This window comes from Phoca vitulina, unplaced genomic scaffold (assembly GCF_004348235.1).
Source record: "Phoca vitulina isolate PV1807 unplaced genomic scaffold, GSC_HSeal_1.0 scaffold56, whole genome shotgun sequence".
Lineage (NCBI taxonomy): Eukaryota > Metazoa > Chordata > Mammalia > Carnivora > Phocidae > Phoca > Phoca vitulina.
Genome location: NW_022589759.1, coordinates 7,009,516 through 7,032,395, shown reverse-complemented (window position 1 = coordinate 7,032,395; position 22,880 = coordinate 7,009,516). Strand labels below are relative to the sequence as shown.

The 22,880-nt window shown below is 48.3% G+C and overlaps 2 protein-coding genes across 2 annotated transcripts in view; one reads left to right on the top strand and one right to left on the bottom strand.

The window, feature by feature from the left end:
- The window catches only part of BCO1 (beta-carotene oxygenase 1), a 164,696-nt gene that overhangs the window by 41,666 nt on the left and 100,150 nt on the right, over nucleotides 1–22,880 (top strand). The window contains exons 3-6 of the mRNA XM_032389857.1: nucleotides 16,152–16,232; nucleotides 16,992–17,084; nucleotides 17,565–17,705; nucleotides 22,555–22,643. The gene's annotated coding sequence lies outside the window, so the exon portion shown is untranslated. The remainder of the gene's footprint in view (nucleotides 1–16,151; nucleotides 16,233–16,991; nucleotides 17,085–17,564; nucleotides 17,706–22,554; nucleotides 22,644–22,880) is intronic.
- PKD1L2 (polycystin 1 like 2) overlaps nucleotides 1–22,880 on the bottom strand; it is an 89,955-nt gene that overhangs the window by 20,927 nt on the left and 46,148 nt on the right. The window contains 12 exon segments of the mRNA XM_032389863.1: nucleotides 463–559; nucleotides 1,853–2,057; nucleotides 2,484–2,712; nucleotides 6,280–6,496; nucleotides 7,220–7,437; nucleotides 8,094–8,293; nucleotides 10,777–10,923; nucleotides 12,405–12,583; nucleotides 15,407–15,508; nucleotides 17,528–17,758; nucleotides 21,830–22,023; nucleotides 22,622–22,844. Coding sequence (XP_032245754.1) covers nucleotides 463–559; nucleotides 1,853–2,057; nucleotides 2,484–2,712; nucleotides 6,280–6,496; nucleotides 7,220–7,437; nucleotides 8,094–8,293; nucleotides 10,777–10,923; nucleotides 12,405–12,583; nucleotides 15,407–15,508; nucleotides 17,528–17,758; nucleotides 21,830–22,023; nucleotides 22,622–22,844 — 2,242 coding nt within the window.

Below are 22,880 nucleotides of genomic sequence, written 5' to 3'. Positions count from 1 at the left end.
CAGGGGTCAGCATGGCTCTGTTCTAATAAAACTTTGTTTACGAAAACAAGCAGTGGGCTAGATTTGGCCTCATGGCTGTGGTTTGCAGACCCTTGTCCTGGAACCCACCTGCAAGCATGTTCTGTTTTGGTTTTCATTCTAAAGACCAGGGCCCCGAGCCTAGGAGGAGAAAGTTGCTTGCTTGGGATTTCACAGAGAATGATGGCCCGGCAGAGTGTGGCCCCCAAGCGGCCTCTTCTGGCCAAGCAGTCGTGCTTGGGTGCCAGAGAGAAAGGCTGGGGTAGAGAAGGAATAAGGTTTCTCAAGAGACAGTGAAGGAGTCATTTGGTTTGGATGGTTTGGAGGTGCTTTCCCAATCAGGGGTGAAGGAATGATGGGGTAAGAAGGTCAGCAGCTGGGCTCTGTAGGGCTGTCTCAGCTTCATTGGTTTCCAGGCCCCTGCCTCCACCTGTGCACCGTTACCTGGGCCAGACAGATGTCCTGGGAGGGAGGCCACAAGCTCCTCCTCATCCTCCACTCTCTTCAAGACCAGTGCAAAGAAGGCAGCAAAGCCCAGCACCTGGAAAACACCCACTGTGAACCCCAGGCCTGGGTTGAAAACTATCAACTCCTGGGATCTGAGAGGGGTCAGGATCAAGGCCACATCTGTGTCCTGGGCACAGAAGCCATGCTCCGAGGAAGTCAGGTGGGAACCAGGCCATCCTGTGCCAAGAGGGGACGTGGCTGTGAAGGGAGAGGGCCAGGGCACCTGGCCACCAAGGAGAGACTGCGAGTCCTGAGCTCACCCTGCTTCTCACACCAGAGCTTTCCCACCTGCGCTCCCCTGCTGGTAGAGCCCCCTCTTATCTCTTACACTACCTCTCACACCAGAGCTTTCCCACCTGCGCTCCCCTGCTGGTAGAGCCCCCGCTTATCTCTTACACTGCCTCTAGTGCTGAACTACATCTCCCTCCTGCCTCCGCCCCTCCCCCTTTCTTCCTGTATTAAGTAATTCATTCCATCCATGCCTTCATCTCTGCACCTAAGCTTATGCTTCGTAGGATTCTGTGCTTTGGTTGGGAACAAAAATGGCTCACAACTCCATTCTTATTATTCTCAGACTAGATTGGAGGAGATGTCGGGAGTTGTTTAAACCTTCTGATAAAGGCTATTCAGGGCAGAACTGGGGACTATCAGGTAAAATGGGGGTTAGGGATTTGGAGAGTCTCATAGGCATAAAGATTCACTGTAAATGTCCCTTCCTTTCTGCAGCAACCCCCACCCCCACCCCAACACACACAGTATATTCCTACCACCTGACTCCTTCCAGGGGGAGCTGTGGCTCCAAACTCCAGGCTGGGGCTCAGTATTTCTCCAACTCTGACAGTAACTTTACATTTCAGAAATAGGAATGCATCTTCCAAATGATGCACAGATTTAATGACTTGGTGTTTTGTTTTGTTTTGTTTTGTTTTCTGAAGGTAAAGTTCCTATAAATTGCTGGCCTATCTCACAATTAAAAGGATCTTTAGAACTGAGGAAATATGGTATTATTCATATTTATACATGTGACCTAGGGCAAGATGTTTGTGACCTTACCTTCCTAACCTCAGGTTGTCATTTATAGAACGGAGGCGAGGACCCTCCTGAGGGTCAGTGATGCTGAGTTGCCACATCTTGGTAAGCCATTCGGCCTGGCCTAGAGTCTCTGTCCCAGAACTTGGATTATTACAGAGATTATGTTCATTGTAATTCCCCACCTGGCACCAGCCCCACCTGGTTTGTAATCAATAGACAAAGGAATGGCTGAGCCTAAGGACAGGGCAGCTGGCAGGATGGAAAGTGTGGGCAGAGGGGTCCAGGGCAGCCTGACCTTCAGGGGCTGGGTGACAAACACGCTCTCCACGAAGGAGACAGCCACAGAGATGAGCCACTTGAGGGAGCTGGCCCGCCCATAGTGCAGGCCGTAGAGCATGGTGAAGAAGGCTGCCACGCCGCTGGTGGCTGCCACCAGGAGCCAGCCCACCAGGACGCACCACCAGGGCAGGCCACGAGGATGCTTGCTCGCCGTCGAGAAGCTGAAATGCAGGGTGGGTGTGATCAGAGTGGCACCTGCCAGGTCAAGTTCAAATCCCACTTCACCCTTACCAGCTGCATGACTGTGGCCAAACTCCTTGACCTCTCAGACCCTGTATCTCGTACCCATCTCAAAGGGCTATTCTGTATTCTATCTGGCATCTCGTACCCACCTCTTTATCTGATACCCACCTCAAAGGGCACATTTAATGACTTGGTTGGTTGTTTGTTTTTTTTCTGAAGGGAAAGTTCCTGTAAATTGCTGGCCTATCTCACAAAATGATCTTAAGAATTGAGGAAATATGGTATTATTCATATTATACATGTGATCTGGGTGAACATCCTTCCAAGGTGGCCTGGGATACACTCTCTCTGCAGGCCCCCCACTGGGGGCAGGTGCCCACTAAGCACCCAGGGGAGGGGATTACCTGGTGTACCCTGGGGGTGGGGTGCCCAGCTGTCCCCCCAGGCAGCCCTTCAGCATCTGCAGCTGGCTGAGGGCCCGGGCGTGGCTCTGGCTCTGGGGGAAGCCACGGGGCCCCACCAGCTGAAGTTCTTGCTCCATGTGTTCCAGCTGAAGGTAGAGACACTGCTTGTAGGCATTGTCCTTCTGAGGGTCACTTGGGCCCACCTCTGGCATAAGGCATTGCATTTGTTCTGGAGGACAAGGTTACAGAGAGCATCAGCTGGTGCCGAATGACAGAGCAGACTGCCTGCCATAAAAACAGTGTTAGTAACAGCTTTCTTGCATCGAGCACTTACTATGTGCCTTGCCATGAGAGATCTAGGCTCAGGAAGATGGGGAAAGGTACCAGGCTCCAATGGCCAGTTAGAATTCATATGTTCCTCTTTAACCTTTTATCAAGGGCACTCTCAAAATTTCCTTACACATCGACAGAAGAGAACAGAATAAATACCTATCACCTGCTGTGGCAAGCACCAACCTTTTGCCAATCTTGTTTTGTCTCTGTCCCCTCCCCCCACTTTCTTCTTTTTCTGGAATACCTTAAAGCAAATCCTAGACATGGTATCATCTCATCAGCAAATATTATTTTAAAGATTTTTATTATTTCCGTGTTAGAAAGAGAGAGAACACAAGCAGGGGGAGCAGCAGCAGAGGGAGAAGCAGATTCCCTGGTGAACAAGGAGCCCGATGTGGGGCTTGATCCCAGGGATCAGGACCTGAGCCAAAGGCAGACGCTTAACCTTCTGAGCCACCCAGGCGTCCCAGCAAATATTTTAATATATACAAGATTTGCCTGGTGCCAAAGATAGTGTTAGCCTTAATCTTTTGTTTTCAACTTATTTTTATTATGAAAAATGTTAAACTTACAAAAGTAGAGTAATGAGATGAACCTGCACACACCCACTACTCAAAGTTACCAACTCGTGGCCAGTCGTGTTTCCCTGGCACCCAGCCTGCTCTCTCCACGTGGATGATTTTGCAGCAAATTCCAAGGCCCAGGTCATGTCACTAAATATTTCGATTTGTATATGTTTCTACAGAAGATAGGGACTCTTTTTAAAAATAAAACCATAATGTCATTATCAACCTTTAAAATGAGTAATGATAATCCCTTAATAGCATGAAATACCCAGTGAGGGGTCAAGTTTTCCCCCGATTATCTCATGAGTGTTTTCCTACAGTTGGTTTGTTCAAATTTCGGCTTCCTAAAAAGTTTTAAAACAAAGTGTTTTTTTTGTTTTAAATTACTCACTGCAAGGAAAAAAACAAACCTGAACATTTCCACTATTCCCCATGTGTTCTAGGGGAAGCTTGGGCTTGGCCTCTCCAGGCAGAACCAGGCCTGGGTCTCTGGCCCTGAGCTGAGAGGCTGGCGCCCCGGGACACCTTCTCCCAGAGCAGTAAGGGCCCAGGTTGATTGGATCAGTGTTTGTCTTTGCAAGAGGAACAGGAAGCCAGATACGGGAGATGGCAGGAGAGAGCACTCCCCCACCCACGGCCCCTCCGCAGTCACCAGTGAGAAGTGAATGAGTGGGAAGGTCACCAGCAACGTGGAGAAGGGTGCCGCTGGGCTCGGGCTCGGGCTCGATGACGGTGAAGGTCTGGGACAACATCAACTCTGCCCCCCTCTGACTCAGGCCTCCTCCCTCACCCTCCTTGCTGAAGCCACAGCTGCAGGTTCTAACATCAACAGCCTTCATGTTGCAACCCCTCTGGCAATGTTTCTGGAAGATTCCATCACTCCCAATCAATTGTAACACCACTTACTGAATACCTGCTTTGTATCAGGCTGAGTCTAAGGTTTCATGTGTCTTATGACCTCATTCAGTCCTCGGAATGAGTCAAGAGGCAAAGTGGATCAATACTCCCATTTTACAGGGGAGGAAGCTAAGTCATAGGTTGAGCAACTTGTCCAAAGTTGCACAGCTACTCTTGCAGCTGGGAGAGCCCCAGGGCCTGGCTGACTCGAGAGTTCATGTCCTAAGGCCTCTGCTATGAACACCAAAGCCCCCAAACTCAAGGCCAGGTGTCCATTGCAGGCATCAGCAGAGCTCCTGCAGGACGGCCTTCATGGCCAGCCCAAGCCCAGCTCTCTGGGACAAATCCTCCAGGGTGGCTGGAGCATGGGGGTCAAGGTGGGGCTGACCACAGGGTCAGCATGAGCCCGGCCAATAAGGATGTGGGATCTTGTCTTGAGGGCACTGACTCTCAACATTCAGTGTGCTTGAAAGTCACCTGAGTGACTGTTTAAAACTACAGATTCCAGCCTCAGCCCCAGAAATGTAATTCACTGTATCAGAGGTGCGGCCAAGAGTTTACAAATTCAAATTCCCCATTCTGTAGACCCCATGTCTGTATTCTAAACAAGGTTCAGACAGTGATCAGCCTGGTGTGTTAAAAATGGCAGCATTCTTAACCCACAGCAGCCAGTGTGACAGCCACTGGCCCCATTAATTGATTGAAATTAAGATGAGAAATGCAGTTTTTCAATCACACCAGCCACATTTCAAGTGCTCAGTAGCTACATGGGGCCAGTGGCTGTCATACTGGATGGCACAGATAGAGAACATTTCCAGCACTGTGGGCAGTTCTATTGGACAGCCTGGTCTGAACACTGGTGGCATTGATGTGGGTGGAAAATGGACAGGAAAGGGGCAGGAGTGGAGTCAGAGAGACTAGTCCAAGCCAGAATAATGTGTCATACACAGAACTCAATAAAAATGAAATAATGTTACTAAATTCTAGCTGAATACTATTTCAAAAAGCTCCGAGTTTGAGACCTGCTATCTCTCTGCCAAACAGAACAAGTGTTAAAAGAGTGTTAAAGACACACTAGTACCAAACTGAGATTTGCTCCTAGAAGGCCTGGAAGAGAATGGAGGAGTGACTTTTTCACTCTGCAACTCAGTGTTCTTTAATGTTTTTTACTGTCCTGTCCATCATCTTATGTCCTGCCCCTCACATTTGGAAGTGGATCTGGTTTGACTTTGCATCCCCCAATGCCTTGCAGAAAAGGAAACTGAGGCACAGAGAACTGAAGTAACCTGTCCAAGGTCACACAGCCCATTAATGACAGAGCCAGTACCCAGAGTTACCAGGCTGGCCAATGCTCTTCTTACCATATACGAAAGAACAGCATGCCTTTTTGCTTTGTGCTTTCCATAATGATGATCTATGCTGACATCATTCCATGCATGTTTGTTGCGTGCTTTCTATGTATTGCATAGGCACAGGCACTAGGGAAGCGGTGGAGACAGGACAGTCAGATGGCTCTGAACTCACAGAGCTCACGGTCCAGCAAGGTTGGCTGCAGACTTGAAACGGCTCTTCACACAAGTCATGACTGGACAGCAGGCAGTGTAAAAGCAATGCAAGAGATGCTTGGGGGCTGAAGAGTATGTGGCTGGAGACCCTGTTGTGGCCTGGGGGGTGGGGTTGCTCCCCTGAGGAAGGAGTGCTTAAAACAAGACTAAAGCCTGATTAGGAATTAGCTAAGAGAGGAGAGGAGAAAGAACATTCTAGATGAAAGGACAAGATGTGGGAATGTCTTTGGTGGGAAGGCAGCTTGGTGTTGTGAAGAGAGCGGGTTGCCTGTGTGCAGAGAGAGGGAGGTGATGGCAGGTGGTTGCAGTGGAGGTCAGTGAGGGAGACCCTGTAGGACTTCTTCACTCCCTAGTGATACAGACCCGGCCCTAAGTCCTATCTCCACCTGGCCCAGACGTAACCCCCTTTCTCGGCTCAGAAACATCAGGACTTACCTTTCACTCGTAGAGACCCAAGAGGGAGCATTAAAGGATCCTCTCTTTGTTTGGCTTCCTCCCAGAACTCCGGCCCTACCATGTTCTGCAGACAGATGACCTCCTCCACCAAGGCCAACAGTTGGTTGATGTCCATCAGGGTTGCTGAGTCCCAGCCAGAGGCAGGTGATGGCACCTTCAGAGCTTTAAACAGGGAGCTGACGAGTCTCCACATATCCTGCAAGTCAGTCCAGGTTGGGTAAGAGGGACGTGAGCTAAAGGTGAGGGGGGCAACATCGTGGTCAAGAGCATTCACCCTGGGGCTTGGCAGTCCGGGTTTGAATCCCAGCTTTGCCCACTTGAGATATGATGTTGGATCACCTCAAGTTTCCATTTTGTCACCTATAAATCCCTCTTCTAGGATTTGAACTGACGCATTCCAGGCTGTATTTCTCAAAGTGTGTCATGTAGTAGGTGCTCAGTAAATGTTTATTGAGTGCATGAATGCAGAGGGAGTCCCTTCTCTGGTTTCCAGCTGTGATCTCTGATAAAGGTGTAATATTTCATACACACTAGGTACCCAGAAAGTGTGTGTGTGTGTGTGTACGTAGGTGTCTGTGTGTATGTATGTGTTCATGTGTGTATGTGTGTGCATATGTATGTGTGTGTATGTATGGGTGTGCAAAGGTATATATGTGTGTGTTTGTGTATGCCTTTGTATATGTATGTGCACATGCATGTACGTGCCTATAGGTGTGTGCATCTGCACAATGTGCATACATGTGTGCACAACTGAACATGCATGCACGTGTTTGTGTGCACACGTGTGTGTGTCATTGATGAATCTTGGTGACTGATGCTGTCAGACATCATGGGGTTGCCAGGCCTCAAGCCCCAGGACTCCCCCCGCCATTTCTGCCCAGACCAGAGCACCCCCACACCACCAAGGTTGAAGACATGCCTTGGTCACCACTTCAAGTGTCAGAAGGCCATTCTCCATGGGCTGTAGTGAGGAGGCCAGGCTAGGGGAGCCCCTGTCGCATCTCCCAGTGTTCTGCTCCTTAGTGACCCGAGGACGGGTTTTTCGAAAGATCTGAACGATTAGGAGATTGATGGGGAACATGAGGAGAGAGCTCTCCAGTCCAATCATCACTTCCTGCCAAGTGAATTCAATTTTACCTAGGACAGAGGAGGGAAAGGGTTAATGGGAGAGCCTCCTCCACCACTGCCAGAAGGTGTCTGTGTAATAAGGATTAACCTTGCCCAAAGAGAGGCCTGGCCCTTGAGTGGCTCCTGGGAGGTGACCTCTAAGCTCTCTAAGTTCTGTCTGGTAGGTACACCTTTGTTTACCTGAGGTCTTGGACCACACTGTATAGTCTATGTTAACAGTGATTTATGGTGTGGGCCTTGGCCACACAGTATCACCTCAGCCTCTGGAGGGGCTGGAGGCTAAGGTCAGCCATGGGGCTCAGTCATGTCTATGTGAGCAAGCCCCAATAAAAACTCTGGACACCAGGGCTCAGGTGAGTGTCCCTGGTTGGCAATACTCCATGTGTGTTGTCACACATCATTGTTGGGAGGAGTGAGCATTGTCACAGCTTCTCTGGAAGAACACAACCAGAAGGTCTCCCCTGGTCTCCCCTGGACCCTGCCCCATGTGCCTCTTTCCTTTCCTGATTTTAATCTGTATCCTTTGTCTGTAATGAGCATAATGGTGTTTCTGACTTCTGTGGTAGTTCTAGAGAATTACTGAACCTGAGAGTGGTCTTGGGATCTGTGGAATTATGTGGCACCCACCGGCCACTAGCTCTGACTGTCATGACATTGGGAGTTACCCAAGTCCATCTTTTGCTCAGCTGGGTCCTTGGGAACACCCCAGAACATGATGCTGGTCAGCATGGTGCAGAGGAGCAGGGAGAAGCAGCAGGACACCCTCTGGACACGGGTGAAGTTGCTCCAAGCTGAGCAGCTGAAGATGGAATACCAGATGTGTCCATCCTGGAAGCCCGTGGAGGTCTTCATGAAAAACAGGTGGCTGTGAGAAGGCAGGAAGAGAGGGGCAGGGATGGGAGAAGGCTGGTCTCTTTGGAGCAATCTTGGGCTGAAAGGGAGGAGTTTATTTCTAAGATTTATCCTCTATTTTCTCTCATGTGGAAGACATACAGCATCTTAGCATCACTTAGAGTTAATATGGGGGTTCTGAACAGAGTGGGTTGGAATCCTAGGTGGCCCTCCTACCAGCTGTGTGTCCTCAGGCAAGTTACTTTACTCTCTGCACGTCAATTTACTCGTCTGTAAGATGGGGGTTATAACAGAACCTGCCTCATGGGATTGCTGAAAGGATTAAGTGATGATTTTTGTAAAGCATTTGGCAAAGTAGCTGGCATATATGTGAGTGTTCATCAGTATTAGCAATTATTGTTTTTGTTATAATTTTAATATAATCATATAACTATAATATTAGTTTTATTATAATTAGTGCATTAGAGGATACTGGTTAAAAATCCCAGGCTCTAGCTTCAGACTCAGTTTGAGAGAATCAAAATTGCAAGACAGGGTTTCCGAAAATGGCACCATATTCTCGTTAGGCATCCATGTTAGTCTAGAATTTAGTTAGTCTAGAATTTAGTCCAACCACAGGACTTGCACAGGGGCCCAGATTCTCCTGCGAGTGTGTGGAACTGATTTTCCCAGCTGGCGCCCATTCTGGTGGCTAATGCCAGCAGCCCTCAGGTTTGCACGGTACTTTGACCATCACTCTGTGCTGTGGGAGTGGCCTGGACTCAGAGTAAAGGTGCATAATGAGAGAGGTCAGTTGCCAACAACAGTGATTTTCCACGTGATCGTTCTACTCATCCTTCTACTGACAGTTCCACAAATATTTGGTGAGCCTGGTGCTGTGTGCCAGGTGTTCTGCTGGGCACCAAGATTCATGAGGGAATGACACGGCCCTGCCTTCAGACAGCTCTTTGTCTAGTTTCCAGGCATCACAAGTTTGAAGCATTGGGAGGATCATATCTGCTTCTGTAATGGAGCACTTACTCTGAGCCCCTCCCTGTGCTACGTATGCTACCCATATCATTTCCCAGGACCTGCACAGGTCCCCTTTGGGGAGGCACACTGAATGACTCATTTTTCAGATGTGGAAGCTGAGGCCTGGAGTGGTGAGCTGACTTTTGCAAGGGCATGCAACGAGTCAGAAGCATGCATGTGGAACTGTGTGCTGTGTGCCCACATCAGTGTTCTGCCTATCCTTGGGTCCAAGTCTCTCTGACTCAGACTTTTTCCCTTTGCAGGCTGAGCTGTTCCCAGTGGCAGCTAGGAGGGAAAGTCACCTTTCAGTAAATGCACTGGAAACAGACTTTGTTTTGAACCTAACTCAGAAGCCATTTAAAGTAGAGATCACAAACTCAAAAGCTTAAAGGGACCTGGATAGATATAAATAAGTTAAATGAAGTGGGTTGGGTGTGAGGTATTAGGGGTAGATGAGGACTGTGGCAAAACAGAGAGCACATGGCCCTTCGAAGAAGAAAGCTGGTACTCTGCTCTAGCAGATTGTGTCAGGCAGGAACACTGGCTCAGCATCTTCATACTTGCCAGGTTTTTGTGGAGTCTCTTGATTTTTTTTTTAAAGATTTTATTTATTTATTTATTTGTCAGAGAGAGAGAACACAAGCAGGGGGAGAGGCAGGCAGAGAGAGAAGCAGGCTCCCCACTGAGCAAGGAGCCAGATGTGGGACTCGATCCCAGGACCCTGGGATCATGACCTGAGCCTAAAGCAGTCACTTAACCGACTGAGCCACCCAGGCGTCCCGAGTCTCTTGATTTTTTAATATTGGTTGGGAACAGACTCAATGTCCATTGATAGGAGAATGGTTGAATTAGTTGTGGGACATCTGGTCTGTGGAATATTATGCAGCCAATAAGGAAAACTTTGACCCAAGCATACTGTCCTGGAAGGATGTTCATGGTCTGTCATCGAAGAAATAAGGTAATATATTTAGAGTAATGCCATTTTAAAAGTTATAAAATAAACAACAGTCCGTGGTGTTGTGTGTGTGCACATGAGCGTGTGTGTACATTCATACCTGCTTTTATGTGTTTGACCAGATGTGGAAGGAAGGAAGGAAAGCCAAGGGACATAGATGCTGAAACACCCATGTAGGGTAAAATTGCATGAAGAAGGAACCCCAGATGGCCAAACATGGAATCACCATTCAAACCAGTCTGTTTACTCATATAAAATATATTATTCTATGACATGTGTAAGGAAATATGCATAACTGTTCGACCATTTCACCACCTCAAAGATAATTCTGTTTCCGAGGGTCCATGTCCCTCCAGGGTCCCTCAATCCCAACAAGAAAAACTGATTGGTTCGTAATGTCACACACTTGAAGCGACCCAAGCCCAAAAGCCGAAACATGCTTTTATTCTGCTTTGACTGGATTGCGACGCAACTGCCCGAGAGATGAAAGAACAAGGTAAACAGCATTTGCTTACAAAAAAAAAAAGTACCTGAATCTTTTCCTATCCTGCTCTGTGGCCACCGGAAATACTTTGTCAAGGACACAGTCTCCGACATCAATGGACAGCCACGAGTTGCAGAGGAAATGCCACTTCCGGTCCCTAGCCAGGTCATGCACCAGCACCCGGCTCACGTACCTGGAGAAGGGACCCACACTTCTGAGGACAAGGTTGGGGGGGTGAGGCTTCTTTGGATACCACAAAGATTGACACCTTCACAAACCTGAGTTTAAGAACAAGAACTCCTGAAAAGAGAGATTTTGTGTTTTTCTTCATTGTTCTTGGTGCCTTGACCAAAATGCCCAATCAGGGGGTGAATTGGCCTCATGTGGGAGCTCAGCTAGTGTGGAGAGCCAGCTATTGGAGGCTGCCACATTTTCACAGATATGGTGCAAGAGGGTACATTCTGAAACTATTAACCCTGGTGCAGGGCAGCAAGCCTAAGGCCAGCATCCAGATGCAAGTGAGGAAAGCCAAGTTGTCTAGATTGTGTGCATTCAGGGAGGCGCAGACATAAGGACACAAAAGCTGGTCTTCCTGCTGGCGTCCACCCAGAGAGTGAGCCATCTCTTTTAGACTCAGGACTTCATGGGTATCATCTAACCTGATTTAGGTCTTTGAGACCCGGGGAAGAAATGAAATCATCTCGCCTCTGATGGGATGTCAGATGCAGGAGCAGCCATTTCTTCTGTTGCCTTATGGCCGACAAGAATAGCAATGATATCAGGAGCCCTTCTTTACTGAGCATTTACTGTGTAATGAAGACTATGCTCGGAAGCTCCAGACATGCATTTTCTCATTTCCAGGAGGACAGCCCTGTTAGGCACACAAGAGCCACCTCTGTTGAGTCACACACCCTCCTGGGGAGGCCAACATCCAATGACTGCTGGATACAGTGACTGGGTGTGATCAAGACCTGGGCATCCCAACCCAACTCGGGACACTCCAGAGCTCCCCATGGGGGTCAGCCAAGCTGCTGTGCTGCGTCAAAGCTCTTCTCCCTCTGCTCATCCTGCTTCCTTCTCTCCCTTCCCAGGGGCTGGTCCCAGGCACCCTGCACCCTCAACTCTATCTCAGGGTCTGCTTCCCAGGAGCTTGCCAGCTGTGTGACCTTGGGCAAGTCACTTATCTTGCCTGAGCTTAGATTTTCCCACCTGTAAAACAAGAATGAGAGTACTTGTCCTTGAGGAGTGATGAGAAAAAAGGTGCAGAAACGGGAAGCCTTAGCTTAATGCTCAGCAGTGGCGGATATTCTTACCTCTTCTAAATAATCAGCCCAGTGTCTCGTTTAGTCTCCTCTTACTGGGCAAGGTTTGTCTTCAAAATGGGCATCTATCCCCATTTTACAGATGGGAAACTGGAGGCTAAATGAAGGTTGATGCTGCAAATGTGCCAAGGGTGGGGCTAGCACTGGACCTCAGGCTGCAACCTCCAGTCCTTCTCCTAGCTACTGATCCAATCTGTATGGCTCATAGGTGGGTGGGTCTCTCTGACTCTCAGTGTCTCTGTCTGTGAAATGGGTATCCATTCTATGTGTTTGCAGAGGCTTGTGAGGATCAGCCAGGCAGCAGATGCACAGTGTCTTAGTGAGTTCTCATGGTTTGCTCCCCCCGACTTACCAGGATGGCCGGTCCCCTGAGTTGTCATGCCACAGCCGCAGGCCCCTCAGTTCCCCCAGGGGGAACAGGGTGGAGAGTAAGAAGACATCCACTCCTCCTCGCTCAAACACTGGGATGTCAGGGTCTGACAGGTGGTGGGGTTCACTCTCTCCATCCAGGCCATATAGAGTGACAGTCACCTGAAATCCAGAGACTGGGAGTGACCAACTCCACATGGTAACCAAGCCCTGGTGACCTTGTTTCATTAGAAGTATCCAAAAACCAACAAGAACCAACATTGCAAGGCCCCTTCGTTCTCTACTCTCCTCCAATCTTGGGCTTGCCTGAGTTATTTTTCAGGTGTATGAAGATTCAGGGTGACACTGCGTGCATTTATGTCTTCAGCATGAGTTACAAAACACTTCTTGGTAACCTTTTTAAACTTGCCATATATTTATTTGTGGGGGTTTTTATGTTTTTTTTTAATTAACATATAATGTATTGGGGCACCTGGGTGGCTCAGTCGTTAAGCGTCTGCCTTCGGCTCAGGTCATGATCCTGGGGTCCTGGGATCGAGTCCCATATCGGGCTCCCTGCTCCGCGGGAAGCCTGCTTCTCCCTCTCCCACTCCCCCTGCTTGTGTTCCCTCTCTCTCTGTCAAATAAATAAATAATACTTAAAATATATATATATATATAATGTATTATTTGTTTCAGGGGTACAGGTCTGTGGCCATGTATTTATTTGTAAGGGCTCTAGAGTAGGAACTGGTTTCCTCCCCTAACAGTTATATTCCCAGGGTCTCCCAGAGTGCCTGGCACTGAGACATGAATGCATGAGTGCCCATTATCTCGAAAATGCATATTCCTAGGCTCCACTCCAGACCTACCAACTAAAAATGCTGGGAACAGGGCCCAGGGACCTGCTTTTCTGCAGTTATCCAAGTGTTGCTGATGACCATGCCTGATTTCTTGAGCCAAACAGCCACAGTTCTGCCACCTGTGTTTGGCCCACCTCCCTCAGCCTCACTGCTGCAGCAATCCCCGCACCCACGTCCAGCTGCCAGCAGCTGCATCGCTTTCCTGGGGGTTCTTGAGTTGTGAGAGCAGAGACTGGAAGTGCCAGAGAATTAATGGTGCAGTGAGCTGGCCTCCACCAATAACTCATGGGATTGGTGGGTGTATAAGCCAGCTCCCTCAGCCATCAGTGGGGATGACTTTGAGGGCCACGTTGCTTACTATTTTCCAAAGTCCCATCATAGGATTAGCTTCAGCTGCCCGGACAGGTAACGGGTTGGCACCCTTTACTGGTTCCTTCCCTTCCCTGTCGGCTTCCTGGTCCTCTACTGGGGTGTCCTAGGATCCCCCCCGCCAAATCAACTACTTGCCCTTGAATCCTTGTTTCTAGTCTGTTTCTCCACTATAGACATTCCGGACCCAATAATCCCTTGCTTTGGGGGCTTTCCTGTGCATCGTAGGATGTTTAGCAGCATCCCTGGCCTCTGCCAGATACCCAAACTAAGCCAATATCAGACTGAAATGTGACTGCAACTCTCCAGAAAAAGAACTGGCCTGTGGATTGCAAGTTTTCACTCCTTTCCTATTAAGGTAGACTCTTGAATGTTTAAAGGAAGTGAGATGAATGTTTCATTAGATGTATGAAATTAATTCCTATGTTTACTCCACAAGTAGTTACTGAGCACTTACTCTATGTTAGACAGCTGGTTGAGGACCTAAGACACAGCAATAAATCAAAATAAAAAAAATTTTTAAAAAGATTTTATTTATTTATTTGACAGAGCGAGCAAGAGAGGGAACACAAGCAGGGGGAGTGGGAGAGGGAGAAGCAGGCTTCCCGCCAAGCAGGGAGCCCGATGCGGAGCTCGATCCCAGGACCCTGGGATCATGACCTGAGCCGAAGGCAGACGCTTAACGACTGAGCCACCCAGGTACCCCTAAAATAAAACAATTTTTAAAATAAAAATAAGACAAATACATAAATAAAAATAAGATTTAAAAAATAAAAAGGCAAATGCTCCACTCTAATGAAGCTTAATGTCATTTAAAAAAAAAAAAAAATAGAGCTTTCTCCAGGATAGTATACACAGCACGAGTGGTTCTCAAACTGTGTTCCACGGAGCCCTTAGTTTTAGTAAAGGAACCTTGAAGCCTGCTGCAGAGGACAGTATATTCTGATGAGTGATGTGGCACAAGCCAGACTTAATTAAGGGTGCTGAGACATTACAGAGAAAACCTGCTATATGCTCCACAGCTAAATGCTCAAGAACCTCAGAGAATTTATAAGCAAGTGAAATAGTTTTTTCACTACTTCTAGTCAGCCTACTCAAGGACAGATGGCTCAGCCTGACCTCTTAGCTACTTGCCAGCTAATCAGTTTACCCAAAAAATGTAACTCAAGACTCATTGTTTTCAAATGGCAGGCATATTTTCTTTCTTTCCTTTCTCTCTTCTCTCTTAAAAATTCTGTTTTCTCTTTATTCATTGATAACAGCTTACTGACTGTTCTTCATATGTGAGCAAATTTGCATGCAGGTTACCAACTAACTGAGTTATTCTTTGGTAGGGATAAGGGAGATGACCAGTGGCACAGTGCTAGACCCCAACTCTTCCTTAACTTATTCTCCTTTATCTTTTTAAATATTGGGACTTCGGCGGATGTTTGGTTTGGCAAAAGATTCTTTCCTTTAAAAAACCAAAAGAAGGGGCACGTGGGTGGCTCAGCGGTTAAGCGTCTGCCTTCAGCTCAGGTCATGATCCCAGGGTCCTGGGATCAAGCCCCGCATCAGGCTCCTTGCTCAGCAGGAAGCCTGCTTCTCCCTCTCCCCCTGCTTGTGTTCCCTCTCTCACTGTGTCTCTGTCAAATAAATAAAATCTTTAAAAAAGAAAAAAAACACCTTACAACACTAAATCCACTGTGCTAAGGTGACTCAGCAATGGGCCAGCAAGTGCTTTGCAGGGTGGGTCATACTGATCAACCCAGGGGGTTCTTGCATGGTAACGTACCTTGGAGGAAGTAGCTGCTCCTCTCCGGTGTCCAGTGTAGACTGTCACCAGGTAGTGGTACTGGGCAAAGGGATCATTGTCCTCCAGCACTGTGACTTTCACCTGGACAAAAGGATGGCATTAGAAGGGCCCTGTTCAGTGGGTTCATCCACTGCACAATAGCAAAGACTGAGCTGGTCACTCATGACAAAGGGAGAGAGTAAAATTATGTATGTTATTTATTCATTCCATCAGATGAGAACAAGTAAAATAAACTTTTTTTAAAAAGTACAACACACATCTAACATTAAATAAAACTCAAAGTAGCCAGACTGGAAATGAACTTGGCATTAAGCTGAGACTCAGTTCAATGTTTGATCTGGTAAATGATACAAATTCTGTTTATATAGAATTTCTAACATTGGTGACCAGATTGGGACTCCAAGGGAATTTAAAGGGAATGAACATTAAGGTGGTTTAGCAGCAAAACAAAACAAAGCCAGATTCTCTAGCCTGCAGTGGACTCTGTGATGAGCTGCCCAGATCTCCTGCCAGTGGAGGGCTTGTTCCCCCAGTTGCCAGGGATGCAAGAGCCACCTCTGTTGTGGTTATATGCTCTCCTGGGGAGGCTGACACGCAATGGCAGATTAATGAGGTGTCTGGGCATGATCAAGACCTGGGCATCTTGACCCAACTCGGGGCATCTCTGGAGCTCCCAGTTTAGTTTCTTTCTCTGCTCATCCTGCGTTCTTCCCTCCCTTTCCAGGGGCTGATCCCAAGCACTCTTTGTGAAACACTGAATGCTCAACTCCATGGCAGAGTCTGCTTTTTGGAAACCAGCCTACAGGTGAGGCACTTGAAGTATTAATGTTTAATCCCTTGGGTGAATTGAAGACAGCCGTATAAATGCTGCAACTACTATTAAGTTTCATGCCGCCTTAACATCCTGGGAGGGCAGGAAATGGAGAATGTTTCAGTGCTTTGGGACATTGCATCCTTGCATTCGTTGATGAGCACAAGATACACTGTAACTCAAGACACTCACAAAATTTTATTGAAGGCTCACTCACTAAATGTCAGATGTGGTGCATACATTGGAAAAATAATCAGAACTTTGTTGTTGGCAATTTGTTGTTTGATCTCATTTCTATGTCTCATTCCTGTCTTATTATCAGGCAGGTCTGGGTTTGAATTCTGGCTTCAGGGAGGTGGCTTTGGACCAGTTAGTTGCCCTCTCTGGTCTTTGGTCTCTTCCTCTGTAAGATGATAGAGGACCTGTGCAGTAAAGGGGGGAGGAGGGTCTCAGAAGGCCTGGACTGTCCAAACCCTACACATTTCAAAGAAAGGCCTGGCTCTTGGCCAGCTCCTAAAAGATAACCCCTATGTTCCTGGAATATCCTGATGATAAGAGTTTCTTTGAATACCTTGGTCCACACCAGGTAGTCTCTGCTAACAATGTAGTTATGTAAGGGCTTTGGGCCATTCTGTATCAGTCTGACCTTTGGGTGGTGGTGGTGATGGTTTGCTGGAGACTGAGTAACTACACTGAGTCATATGGGCACTCCATATGTATGTGACTGACCCTCAATTAAACCCTGGACACCAGGGCTCAGGTGAGCTTCCCCTGTTGGCGGTACTTCATATGTCCTGTCACACGCCATTGGTAGAAGAATGAAGTCTGTCCATACAACTCCACTGGGTGAGTACAGCTGGAAGCTCTTGCTGGATCTCTCCTGGACCCTTCCCTTTGCTGAGTTTAACCTGCATTCTTCACTTCAATAAACCATAATCATGAGTGTAACAGCCTTTCTGAATTCTGTGAGACCTTCCAGCAAGTCATTGAACTTAAGGATGGTCTTGGGGACTCTCAACACAATACCTTCTTCTTAGGGCTGTGGGGGAGCATTAAATGGGATAATCCCTGGCATAGAGTAAATCCTCAGTGAATGGTCAATAACATGATCCTCCTGACAATTTGATAAGAAAGGCCATTTTACATATGAGGCTGAAGAGCTGGCTTACCTGGGACAACCTGGATTAGCCGCTAGCCCTTTGGCTCCCAACCTGGGCTCCATCCCCTGGAGATCCTACAAGGGAACACCCTGCTCCTTCCTCCCATTCTTGAGGGCCATGCAACCTCACCTTGGCCTGATCCTGAGTGTCCTTCCTCCTTGCCCAGATCACCACCAGCACATAGGCCACACAGAGGCAGCCCACGGTGGTCACAACCACAGGGTTGTCCTCGAAGGTGGCAAAGAGCTCGGCAGTCTGGCAGATGTCGATGGTGTTGGGCATCACCAGGAACGTGCTTCCAAAGAAGGTGAGGTGGTTGCAGAGGCAATGTGTCTGGGAGTGGGTGGTCCGTGGCCCCACCTGCAACCCCAAAGAGACCCTGGTGGGAATGCCAGCATGTCTTTGGCTCGCTCCAGCCCAAGGAGGTGGACACTGCCATGAGGGGGCGCTGGGGAGACCTGCTTTAGGATTCCCTTGAGCTTTTTTATTTAACTAAAAATTTTAAAATGCTGAGAATATTATCTATAGCAATAATCTTTGTACCTATCATTCTCAGTGGACAACTGTACATCTTGTCGGTCTTCTTTACCCTTTTAAAGAACTATTATGGGTGAAGTTGACGTCCCCTCTGCCCCCCATCCTCCATAAGCAGCCATTATCACAACTTTGGTACATATCATCCCAGTACATTCTCCGCCTGATGCTTACTCATCAGACAGATACATGTTGAGTGCTACTTCTATGCCAGGCAACAGGCTAGATGCTGAGAGGACATCTGGGGTAATCAGATCATCTCAGTTTCCCAGGGACTTTCCTTCTTCTAAACATGAAAGTCCTGTGTCCTAGAAGGCCCCCAGTCCCAACCACACTAGGATGATTGGTCATCTCACAAAAAACAAAAAACTGAGACTGGGGGAATCATGTAAAGAAATGGGAAGGACAAATGTTTAAATCCTAAGCTGGTGTCTCAGCACCAGGAAAGCATTCCCTAAATTTCACCTGTTAGGTCTTAGATAGGGCTCATGCTTTGAGGAGTGCCACTCTAGCTGTCCTCAGGCTGCACCCATCCGCAAAAGATGGGAGTCAGGGGGCCCCGGGGATGTGCCCATCACAGCACATACCACCCAGCTGTGTCTAGGGCGAGGTTCTAGGTGACCCCAAGAATGAGGCCTTCTTTAAATTTTGCACTATAGATGCCTACGTGCCTTACCCTAGTCCTGGCCCTGGGACTCCCACTTCTAGACTGTGGTTTGGGGACCTGGACCTGGAATTTCTTGCCTCTAGGGCCTGTACAGACCTGTTCCTCAGGATCACTCTTCCTGGTGAGCTGGCCACTGCCCTAGGCACAAGGGTGGCAAGGTGTGGCTATGGGGGGCATGGTATGTAGATGGAGCTTGGGTTCCCAGTCCCCTATGGTATAGTATAATGAGGTTGAGGCTGGGGAGACAGGAATGAGCCAGGGCAGGGAACCCCATCTGTGCTCTTAATTCACACCCTGTACTTAGGGCCTCCCCTAAATCTGTCAACTTGCAAACACCCTCCCAGGGCCATATGGTGGGCAAAGAATCTTGCATTCAACCCCAAACTCAGCACCATCTCTTCATTCCAGGGTCTACCAGGAGATGGTAAGGTGGGAGGGAGCAGAAAACACTGGCATGCACAAAGTTCTTCTCTGCTCAGCACCTGAGGAGGAAGAACCTGCTGGGGCCCAAACTGCCCCAGCAGGTAACTCTTGTCTCTTTTCCTTAACGAGCCACCCAGCAAAGGCTGACCCCTCCACATGGGCATGACCCCTACTGTTTATTGACAGATTTTAGTTCCGTGTTTGCTCCATTGTTCTTCTGTTTCCCAATCCTGGTCAGCATTTGGTCTGCAGCTGTGGGGCTTATGGGAACACCTGCCACACCCGGAGGGAGTGGAGCTGGTTTCAGAGAAGAAACCCAAGTGGGTGCTGGGAGCCCAGGGACCAGACATTTTATGCCCGCATCTTTGCCTCCCTGGGCTTTCCCAACCCTTCCAGCATGAGAGTCTCTTGAACACCAGGAATGAATCTGCTCATTACCCTCATGACAGTAATTGTACCTTTAGTATCCTTTGAGAAAATATATAAGCAATAATTCTGCCTTTACCCCCTGAGAAGGTCTATAGACTAGATTTGGAGCTTTCTTCAGACATTTAGAGAATTTGGTGCTGGTTTTCCACCCAAACTTGATGATCCCATTTACTTATTTATGGTTCCTCAGTGATATCTATATCTGTATCTGTATCTTCGTCTGTATAATGAACATCAAGTACACAATATTGGATTCATATAACTTTTGGTCTATGACATGCTCCCACATTCACGTGTGCATACATTAGTAGGTGTATATTTTCAATAACATAATAAGGACCTGAGAACCCCTATTTACTCGAAAGCTAGAAACATTCCAATAACATACACCTAGCTAAGTGGTCCTCCCCCAGTCTGTCCTCATGCTCCCCCCCACCTAGCCGCCACCCAAGTCCCATGTTTATTGTTTCCTTGATTTCCATTTTATATGTAGTATTGTCTTCTCTATGTTCAGATTATTCCATATAGCAATCACTTTATCCTGAGCACTCACTGTGTGCCAGGCACCACACTAACTACTTCCTCCCCCTAATCTTGTCTAGGTTCCACCCCAACTGTAAGTGGTAGCCACCCTTTATCCCCATTTTCAGATGGGAATGCTGAGAGAGGTACAGTGACTTGTCCAAGGTCATCTGGCTAGTATTGATGAACTGGGATTAGACCCAAGTCTGTCTGATGGCAGAGCCCATACCCCCAGCTGCTGTACCATCCCCCTTTCTGATCCTTGGGTCTCTGAGGACAGCCTTGCAGGGCATCCCAGGCCAGCAGCGTGGGCATCAGACAGCTGCTGGGAGTGAAGGCTCTGGAAGGTTGAAACACACCCAGCGTCTTGTTCATGAGGTACAAAGGCCTCTCTTGTGAGCGTGGGGGAACACACTGTCTCTTGGACATGTCAGTGCACCCATTTCTTCCTGGCACTTGGGGAACTCCCTCTGTGTGGTGGCCAGAAGCCAGGGCAGGAGTTGATAAGGGAGCTGAAGTTGTGGCAGAAACAAACCCCGAAGGAGCTTGGCTCTCAGTCCCCTTCTGTAGCTCTGCTGGGGCCTGGCTTCTTCCATGACTTGTGACCACTGTCATTTGATCATGTGCCATTTGCTTCTTGGCTGTGCCCCTGCTAGACTGAAAGCTCACTGGTGTTTCTAACCATTAGATCACCACTGCCTCGCACATGTGAGTATTTGTTGAATAAATGGAAGAAGGTATTTATGCTCTAGTAGATGGAGACAGGTGTGTGATAAATTTCAGCTAGATGTGGAGGTTACTGTTCTTGGGGATGGTGTGAAGTGCTGTGGAAGTCCAGCAGAGGGAGACTCCCAATGTCTGGAGGCACCCGAGAAGGTGGCATTAGAGTGGGAGATCAAAGGGTGAATAGGAGTTTTCTGGGCAGGGTAGGTTGTCCCCGGGAAAAGAACAGCATATGAAGCATGGAAGAGAGAAAAGGAACATCAGTGCCCCAGAGACGGCCTCCAATGGCCTCAAAGCCAATGTCTGGACATGTCATGGGTAGAGCTGAGCTGACCTGAGACAGGGATCTGATCGCAATTAATAGAGCCATGTGCCATGCAGAGGTATGGCGAGACTGGGCTGGGGCCTGAACAAGCAGTGCCTGGAGCTCCAGAGACAGCCTTGGGTTTGAGTCCCAACTCTCCTACCTACTAGGCAAGGGATTTGGGGTAAATGTGTTGACTTTCCTGAGCCTTTGTTTTACCACCTGTAGAATGGGAATACCCATACTATCTTAGAGGTTATTGTGGAGATCTGATGAGTTAATGCAAGTAAAGCATGGAACACAGCACTTGGAGTGGAATAAAGGGCTCAGCTCTAAGTTTGGTTCCCTGGCGAGGACACCCTGGCCCCCCCAGCAGCCCACAGTCAGCAGGGCTTCCCAGTTATTTGCCCATTCATTTAATGGTCATTTGTTCCAATGGTGAGCAAAGCATACCGTTCCTGATTTGTGGGGCTCTCAGTACATTGAGGGAACAGACATGGTCTCATTGGCCTCCTGAGTAGATATGAAATGGCTTAGTGCTATGTTTAGTGCTGTGGAGGATCAGATGTATGTACTAGGAGAGCCTACAGTGGGAAATCTGACTTAGCCAGGGTAACAGTTTTCTCAAAGAAGTGATACTTGCAGCAGGATCTGAAGGAGGAGTTAACTAGACTGGGAAGGAGGGGCATTCCAGGCACAGGGAATAGCATAGGCAAAGACGCTGTGGAGGGGTGCAAAACGGCCACCAGAGGCACTGAAAGAGGACCCTAAATAAGCTGGACACACTCAACAAAGCTGCTCTATCTTCTTCTTTGTGTCCTCTCCTTACCTGGCACCCAGAGTTATCCCAAGTCCCCCGGACCTCATCCCAGAACACACAGTGGGACAGGAAGGTGGTAATGCCAACTGTGAAGTCCCTGCCAAGGGTCAGCTCCAGGTCAGACTCGGGGACCACGGTCAGATAGTAGACACCTTCTCCAAAATGCAGGTCCTCTGGGTTCAGGATCCACGTGGACAGCCCATCTGCAAGAAAGACAGATCCAGTTCAGCCTGAAGCCTCCTGGAGACTGGGGCTAACGGCATGGAAGAGAGGAACCAAGGTGACCCAAGGTGACCTGGCAGGGAAGCTGACCTTGATGGTCTCTCTGATGTCCTAGGAATCCCTCTCCCTGCCTGAGACTTGGGAGCAGAGGAACAGAGGCACTCCCAGGTCAGTGTGCAGAGCACACCTGCCAAGTCAGATAGATGAGGGCTCAAATTCTGACTCTGCCCCTTCTTGGCTGTGTGACTTTGTATCAGTTACTTAACCTCTCTGTTCTTATCTGGCAAGAGGCAATGTCCATAGTGCCCATCCCAGGGGTTGTGATGAGGATTATGATTAGGTTAGTTCTATGAGTGCTTGTCAGTTTTTTCAGGGCATGTAGCAAGTGCTCACTTAATGTTGCCAAATAAATAATAATGATGATAATAGTAGTAGTAATAACAACAACAAAAAAATCAGCACTGAATGTAGCAAATTGTTTTTCTTTTTCTCCTTGGCTTCCGATTCCCAAGTTTTAAGTTGGTCGCCCTCTCCCCAACCCCCAGGAAGCTCAAGAAGCTGGCCCAGTTGATGGACTACCTGCAGTAGCCCCTGGCGGAAGGTGAGCTTTGGCGTCATAGCTGGTCTTATTGGGGTGGTAGCCATAGCCCAGGCTGAGTATGAGTGGGATATCAGGTCTCCAGTGCAGCTGGATCCCCAAAGCTGCCCCATCTGAAGTCAGGTTCACCCACAAAGCTTCAGGACTGGTCAGGTTCAACACAGTTGGCTCACTGTGTCCTTCCAAAAGTCGGGGCAGCAGGATCTGTTATCAAAAACAATCAAATCAAGGGTGTGCAGG